We start from the raw sequence: 7,953 nt of genomic DNA on the forward strand, positions 1-7,953 counted from the left end.
GGTGATACCTGGCCCTAATTGGTAGCCAGCACAGGGCTCTGAGAAGACAAGGGAAAATTCAAAGAAACCTGGACTGCAGTATTTTGAAACTAAGTCAACAAGCAAGAGTAGAAAAGGACAGGCCTTCTAGGAAGCTATTGCAGTATCTAAAATTACTTCCTTCCTTCTCCTTGGTGCTTTGAATGGATTGGATCCAGGAGTTCATTCTACTAGTCACAGCATCCACTGTACAGAGTTTCTCAGAATACTCATTTTGATGAAACATAGATGCCGTTTCAATGCTGCTGGAATCCCCAATATTCCAGAAAATCTCCTAATGATACAGAGCAGATTTCCAGGAGACCACAGGAAGAGGGTGAAAATTCTGCCATTGTCCATTCTGCCAATGGAAATATGCTGCCAGACTGGAAGCTTCTCCAAGTGGAAGGAGCTGTTACATCCCCAAAAGATAGTTGTTATACAAACACAGCCATTATCTCAATAAACTTTTCTCCAAAGCCTGGAAAACGGGGAGTTATTATCTTTGTTCTTCATATTTTTTTAGGACATGCAGTAATAAAATTTAAAAGCAACAAACGCGTTGCCAGTTCACAGAGTACCAGCATTTATCATGGAATAAATGATTATGGGTTACAGTTCAGATGCAGGAAAAGTATGCATGAATGATGGGGGGTATGGAATGCATAAGAGTGCTGTCGGAAGGAAATTAAATGCAAAAGTCATAAACATGACAAAAGCAAAATGGTTACAGCATCAAAACATTATTGAAAACACAATCATTCTGGCCTGATAAAATTAATCCACATATGCACCTGTAATCTTGGTCCAAGCCATAGGTGACAAAATTGAATTGCTACATCAAATGTAATTTGGCAACTTCATGCTGGAGTTTCTTTTGAAGTTCATTCATCCAAGAAAGGCCTCTGTAAGGTCAGTTAGTGTTTGTAGAGGTTGAAATAGTCGCCACTGTATTTTTTAGATAATACTGTGATTTCTGACGCTATGATTTGTGTCCATTTATTCTCACTGATCACAACTGATAATTGCCATATGTGTTCATGAGTCTATAATCTGGAACTCTGGATCTTCCATGATGTATCTGTTAAAGTGAACTGTAATCCATGAAATCTCATCCCATAATAAATGCTAATAATCAAAGTACCTGAAGATTTTGTTTGTGCTGCAATAAATTAATATGACTTTGAAAATGTTGAATATATACATATTTAATATGCCATTTATGCACAGGTTCAGAATTGGTTACAACATGATTTTGCAATAATGTCTGACAGAGTAGTTTAAAGATATAGCCTATTTTATTGTTGACTAGAGTTAAGATTGTTAAACACCTGAAATTTCTACGATTAGTGGTAGTAGACTTTTAACTATTGCAGCAAAATAATTATTTCCATGACTTAATTAATCCTCTCAGAATGTACTAGAAAATGATTGGTGGGCTAAACTATTGTGAGCTAAGCAACACCTCTATTAAATGCAGCTACTCCAATATTAAATTTACTTAATAGTAATAAATCATCAAATTTACCATACTGTAGGTAGATGTAGTTAAATACATAGGAAGAATTTATTCTCCAGCTGTGTGCAGAGGTTTTGTATTGCCGTCAGATTCATAAACAACAAACCAAGTAAAGGAAGAGGAGAAATTAATTTTAAAGCAAATTTAATGGCCGAAAATCATACAGAAGATGTAGTTTTTCAATTTTTAGGATGCCTCTTTACTTTTCTGTCTGCAGGTTTCTTATCATCTGTTGCAGATTCCTGGACAGGTAGCCATTTCAGAGGATTGCGACGGTAAATGGGCCATGGAGGCAGTGTGAGCTGTAATAGAAGAAATGTAGGACAACTCAAAACTCCTATTAAATGCTTGTTTTTTGGCTAGATAAACTAAGATTAGGTACAAAGGAAGTGAAGGAATCTTGCAGAGCAGCATTTCCATATTACCACTGTATGCAATTACTCCAAATGAAGATCAGGAAAAAAGCCAATTGCACAAACAAACAACAAAAAACGAATGTCAATGCAACAGTATTACATAGAATAGAATGTTGATAATTCATTGTCCAAAGAAAAATTAATTACTGTGTATCAATTGTTTAGGTGCATGATTGCATTACAGGTACAGTTTACTACAGCCTTTGCAGAACTTGGTATTTTGAATATATACTGTACATTTTCTATAAAATCATATTCTTACCAGGCATGATATAGCAAATCCAGCCATTACTATGTAAACTGTCCAGCCAAACTGTTCAGTGATATACCCATAAATAAAGCCAATCACCTGCAAGACAAAAATCAGATAGAACAAAGAAAAGGCTATTTCTCAAACCCAATACAACAGTTTAAAATGTGTACAATAACTTAGATTAGTTACTAAGGAAGTTAACACTGGGGATTCATAAGAAATATATAGATATTCTTACTGCAAAGACACCTGTTTTGAAAAGGACTGGGATCCAGCAGACATTTTTGCTGGAGTGATTGGAAGGGGATGGGTTTTGCTTATTCCCTAATACATCTCATAAAATATTCCCAAGGATCTCATGCCTCACCTCTCATGAACATCTTTTCAGGAGGCAAAAGTGGAAAGAGGTGGTGAATGTATAACTTACAGTGACAGTGTTCTGCCTACTTATATGTATATATAATATAGATAGTATTTTGTTTTCATTATACTTACAGCAGAGAAAAGAATTATTCCTTGAAAAATCTGCTCTGCTAGTTTTTGACCTTTGTAGTCCTGTGGAAAAAGAAAAATCAGTAGCACCAATATTTTCTCCATACCTGTAATTCTTACAGCTTACACAATGATGAAAACACTAGATTTCTGATAATGTAATAGGAATAAGAACTGAAAATGCATTTAAAAATCAACTCGAAGAGATCTTAAAAATAGATGTTTCTACTGAATGTGAAAGAACAGCTAAGTATACTGCGAGACTTTCCATTATGCTGTCAGAGTACAGTTCACTTCTAATTGCCTTTGTTAGACATATACAGTAAATATAATTAACTATATTTACACAGCACTGCTGGAAGGTTTATGGTCAAATTACATTTGACTTTTGTGACATCTTTAGGCACAGCTAGCTACAGTTGCCTCTAATGACATCAGCTCACTTCTTAAACGGTTTGCATGCTTGTCAAGTTTTGCCTAACAAGGACCAGAGGATGTAAAAAAGATTTTGCTTTACCTCACTACCATGAAAACTATAAGATTTTTGTAAAATCCTCCAGATACCTGTGTTCTGCCTAGATACCTTCAGATACCTGTGTTCACATTCTATTAAGATTTAATGTGGTTTTTATTTGAACTCAGTAATTGTGGCTTAAATAATAATTCATAGTCACAATAAATCATAGTTTGGTGCAATGTATGAGCTTAGTTAATTGGAGCAAATTCAGCTAGAACCGAACAGAATAAACTAGTTGATTTTGGTCTGCTCATTTATATTTATTATGTGTTCAATTTGTACATCTCACATTTGCGACTCTAGGTGGCTCACAGTTAAAAACCAAAAAAACAAATGTATTAAAAAAACACAAAAAGCCATTAAAACACATTAAAAATTAAAACCATTAAAAGCCTACAAAACATAATCTGCAGGAGAGTGGCATCCATCTTATGAACAATAAAACCATTGCACAGGCTGCATGCCACCAATGGATCCCCAGGTATGGCAGCAGAGCCATGTCTTCAGGGCCTTCTAGAAAGCAATGGGGTTGAGGCCAGCCTAACCTCAGGAGGGATGATGCTCCAAAGGATGGGTGCTGTGCCAGAAAAGGCTCACCTAGGTCTTGTCAGATGCAACTCTGGTAGATGAGCCATAACATGCCCTTCCTGCCAGACTTGATGAGACAGGTGGAACCTGGGAGAGGTGGTCCCTCAAATAATCCGGCCCCATGCCATCTAGGGCTTTATATGTCATTACCAGCACCTTGAATTGAACCCAGAAGCAAACTGGCAACCAATGCAACTTGTGGAGCAGAGATGTAACTTGCGCTGATCAAGGAACACCCATTACTGCCTGCACCACTGCATTTTGCACCAGTTACAGCTTCCAGATGCTCTTTAAGGGCAGCCCAGTGTAGAGCACATTACAGTAATCCAGGGCATGAGTGACTGAGCTTAAAGCCTCCTGATCCAGGAACGAGTGCTACTGGCATACAACCCAAAGTTGTGCAAAGGTCCTCTGGCGGGAGTGGGATGGAGGGAGTGCATCCATCCTTGCTCTTCTTGACCTCTCAGCGGCTTTCAATACCATCGACCATGGTATCCTTTGGGGGCAGCTCAGGGAGTTGGGGGTGGGTGGCGTGGTCCTGCGCTGGTTCTCCTTCCTCCAGGGCCAGTTCCAATCTGTGGTGATAAGGAGCGAGAGGTCCGACCCTCGGCCTCTCCTTTGTGGAGTGCCGCAGGGTTCAGTTCTCTTTCCGCTCCTTTTCAACATCTACATGAAACCACTGGGTGAGATCATTCGTCACAACGGGATGAGGTATCATCAATATGCTGATGATATTCAATTGTACGTCTCCATCCTGGGTGAGGTAAGTGATACTGTGACTGCCCTCTCTTGGTGCCTGGAGGTTGTAGGGGCCTGGGTGGGGAACAACAGGCTTCAGCTGAACCTTGGTAAGACGGAGTGGCTGTGGGTTAATGGCTCTTCCATATCGGGGACTTTGTCATCTTTGGTTCTGGGGGCATTGCACTGCCCCAGACAAACCTGTTGCATAATCTGGGGGTCCTCCTGGACTCACAGCTCCTGCTCAAAGAGCAGGTGGCAGCCATGGCCAGGAGGGCCTTTGCAACACTTCATGTTGTGTGCGTTACACCATTTCCTGGATCGGGAGGCCCTTCGAACAGTCACTCATGCCCTTGTTATCTCACATAAACTACTGCAATTCGTTCTACATGGGGCTACCCTTGAAGAGTATCTGGAAGCTACAGCTTGTCTAGAATGCAGCCATGTGGGTTGTTTTTGGTGCCCCTAGATTGGCACACGCAACACCTTTACTCCGCGAGCTGTACTAGGTACCAGTCTGCTTCTGGGTCCAATTCAAGGTGTTGGTTATCACCTTTAAAGGCCTACATAGCATGGGGCCAGGTTACCTGAGGGACTACCTCTTCCCCATTATATCAGCCCGCCCCACCCGATCATGCAGAGAGGGCGTGCTGTGGACCCCGTCTACAGGAGAATTCCATTTGACGGGGTCCAGGAAGCAGGCCTTCTCTGCAGTAGCTCCCGCCCTGTGGAACACACTGCCCCTGGAGGTGTGGTTGGCCCTGTTGCTCGTGATCTTTCGGAGGAACATGAAGACCTGGTTCTGCTGTCTTGCTTGGGGTGGAGAAGGGAGTAGCTCTGCTTGGGGATGGCTGGCACCCTAGGACACTCCTTGCCTACATGGACTGTATCACATCCTGCTGCTTGGACTTTATTTTTACTCCTATCTTCATAGTTTTTATTAATGGTGTTTATATTTTTATATATTGTATTGTGTTTTATATTTTTTTAATTGATTACTCTTGTTGTAAACCACCCAGAGTCCCTCTGGTGAGAGGAAATGGGCAGTGACCAATTTGATTGATAAATAAATAAATGCCCTCCTAGCCACAACTGCCACCAGCTTGATAAGTCTAGAAGGACCCCCAGATTGAGCATAGGGTCTGTTTGGGGCAGTGCCTCCCCACCCAGCACCAAAGATATTAAGTTCCTGGACCCTGAAGGCCCCCAAATCCTCTGAGTCTTGCCAGGATTGAGCCAAAGCCTGTTGCTCCCCATCCAAACACCCACAACCTCCAAGCACCGGATCAGGACCTCAACAGCATCACTTAATTTGCCAGGAGCAGAAATGTATGTCTGGGTATCAGCACTGTACTGATCATACCTCTCCCCATGGCAATGGATAATCTCACCCAGCAGCTTCATGTAGCTGTTAAACAGGAGTGGAGAGAGCACTGAACTCTGCGGGACCTCACAAAGTAGGGGCCAAGAATGGGACCTCTCCTGATGAACACCAGATGGAACTGCCCATGGAGGAAGGCACAGAACCAACACAATACAGTATCACTCACTCCCAACCCCTGCAGCTGGTCCAGGAGGCTACTATGGTCAATGGTATTGAAAGCTGCTGAGAGGCCAAATAGAGCAAGGATGGATGCACTACCCCTATCCCACTCCCATCAGAGGTCACCTAAAAGCACGACCAATGCTGTTTCAATCCCATACCCAGGCCTGAAACACAACTGAAAGTTGTTCAAATAACCATGTCATCCAAGATCCTCTGAAGTTGCTGTGTGATGTAAGCCATCTATCTAGTCCCTATGAGTGGAAAATGGCTTGATGGCACATAATCAAGCCACCCATGTTGGGTCATGTTTAGATTTGGATGGCCATACAAATGTTCCAAATAAACAAAACAATCAACTGAACAAGTCTAGTCTATTTACAAAACAAGATGGAACCAACAAGTCTAGTCTGCCCAGTTTACGCTAAGCCTCAAGAGAATAGGATGTTAAAATTATCTATCTAACTATCTGAGCTGGCACTTGCACACCGCAGGGATTACACTGTAAAGAATCCCAATATATATAGTTTTATGCAGCTTTGTGTTTGAGGAAATGCTTCTCAAGTTTATTCATACCTAAACTTTTTAACTTTATTAACTTTGCCAAATGTTCCTTTAAATTATAGAAGAGACCTTTGTGGGAGAGAACATTTTCAGAAGTGCCCATTTCACCTATATCAATATTCTGTCAGCAGTAAGCAATATCCTTTTATTTACCTAAGTCTTTAATAAATTAAATCAATGTAATATTTTTAATGTTTCAATATTTTCCAAGGCTGATGTTAGTCTCTGTTGTTTGGCTTTACCTTTATGAAGCGGAATTCAGTGTTAAATATGTTTAACTGATTTTAGCATGGTACTGAGGTTAGGCTAGCCCCATAGCTCCTGGCCTTTCGGATAAACTTGAAGACCTGGCTCTGCCAGCTGGCCTGGGGCGGGGAGGAGAGGAGTCAAGCCTGGGGTTGGCTAGTGCCTTGAAGTACCCCTTCCACGTGAAGACTGAATGAAATACAGCCATCTGGACTTTATTTTTATTTATATTATTATTAATACGTAATTTTATAATGTATTTTATGTAGTTATTGTTTTACTAAGTATTTTGTTGTAAACTGCCCAGAGTCCCTCTGGTGGGAGGAGATGGGCGGTGACAAATTTGATAAATAAATTTTCGAGTAGACAAGTTTAGGTATTACATTTTACATAACTGGAGACAATAATTCAAGGAGGGGGCAGAGGACGTAGAACAATAGAGCCTCTTTTTTTGTTTGTTTGTTTTCTGAACCGAAAATCTTTCCGTTTAATCGGCACCTACAGTCATCGGACCCTCGGGCGCCTCTACTTTTAGGACACGTCTCCTTATCAGCGAAGACAGCCAGGCTGTTGCTATTTGGTGCCTGGATGCTTTACCACTTCCTGCCCGACCTCAAAGTCGGGAGGGCGGCAACAGTTCTCTCCTCGACTAGCGGGACGCGACAGAGGCAAGTTCCGGGACGCCACCGCCTTACCATCTGCGTCGGGATCGATCGGAAGATGTTGAGCATGGTGCCCGGGGGAGCAGCGGCGCCTAGATCTCTGCAGCCGTCCAAGAGGAAAGAGGTCAGCGGGGGCTCGCGGGCTGCAAGCGGCTCCGAGGTCGAAAGGGGCTCCTCGGCTCTGCAGGGAGGAAGCTTACTCTCCGGCGCCTGGAAAGGGTCGCCCTGCGACTTGGAGTCGGAGCCGGAAGAGTCGGGCGAAGAACAGCCAAGGCGCGCTTCCGGCTTCTTGGTCGTGACAGCTCTGCGCCGTAAGACGGGCGCTTCCGAGCATACTGGAATCGACGTTCCCTTGCCCCGCCTCATCGTTTTTGGATTTCCGTTTCGGCTCGGGCAG

At 42.4% G+C, this 7,953-nt stretch overlaps 1 protein-coding gene across 1 annotated transcript; it reads right to left on the minus strand.

Annotated features, from left to right (window-relative positions):
* Nucleotides 1-1,666: 1,666 nt before the first annotated feature.
* On the minus strand, nucleotides 1,667-7,937 carry SPCS1 (signal peptidase complex subunit 1). The gene is made up of 4 exons (XM_063291887.1): nucleotides 7,590-7,937; nucleotides 2,702-2,761; nucleotides 2,216-2,302; nucleotides 1,667-1,839 (listed from the first exon to the last, which is right to left on the minus strand). Exons 1-4 carry the CDS (start codon nucleotides 7,920-7,922, stop codon nucleotides 1,717-1,719), a joined length of 603 nt encoding a protein of 200 aa, XP_063147957.1. The 5' UTR covers nucleotides 7,923-7,937; the 3' UTR covers nucleotides 1,667-1,716.
* Nucleotides 7,938-7,953: the final 16 nt, after the last annotated feature.

The sequence above is a fragment of the Candoia aspera genome, chromosome 2 (assembly GCF_035149785.1).
Source record: "Candoia aspera isolate rCanAsp1 chromosome 2, rCanAsp1.hap2, whole genome shotgun sequence".
NCBI lineage: Eukaryota > Metazoa > Chordata > Lepidosauria > Squamata > Boidae > Candoia > Candoia aspera.

Coding starts and splice junctions, on each gene's coding strand:
- SPCS1 (XM_063291887.1), bottom strand. CDS start 7,922: ATGAGGCGGGGCAAGGGAACGTCGATTCCAGTATGCTCGGAAGCGCCC. Junction 2,762..7,589: donor GATCGATCCCGACGCAGATG/GTAAGGCGGTGG, acceptor CTTTTTCCACAG/GACTACAAAGGTCAAAAACT. Junction 2,303..2,701: donor GAATAATTCTTTTCTCTGCT/GTAAGTATAATG, acceptor TTTGTCTTGCAG/GTGATTGGCTTTATTTATGG.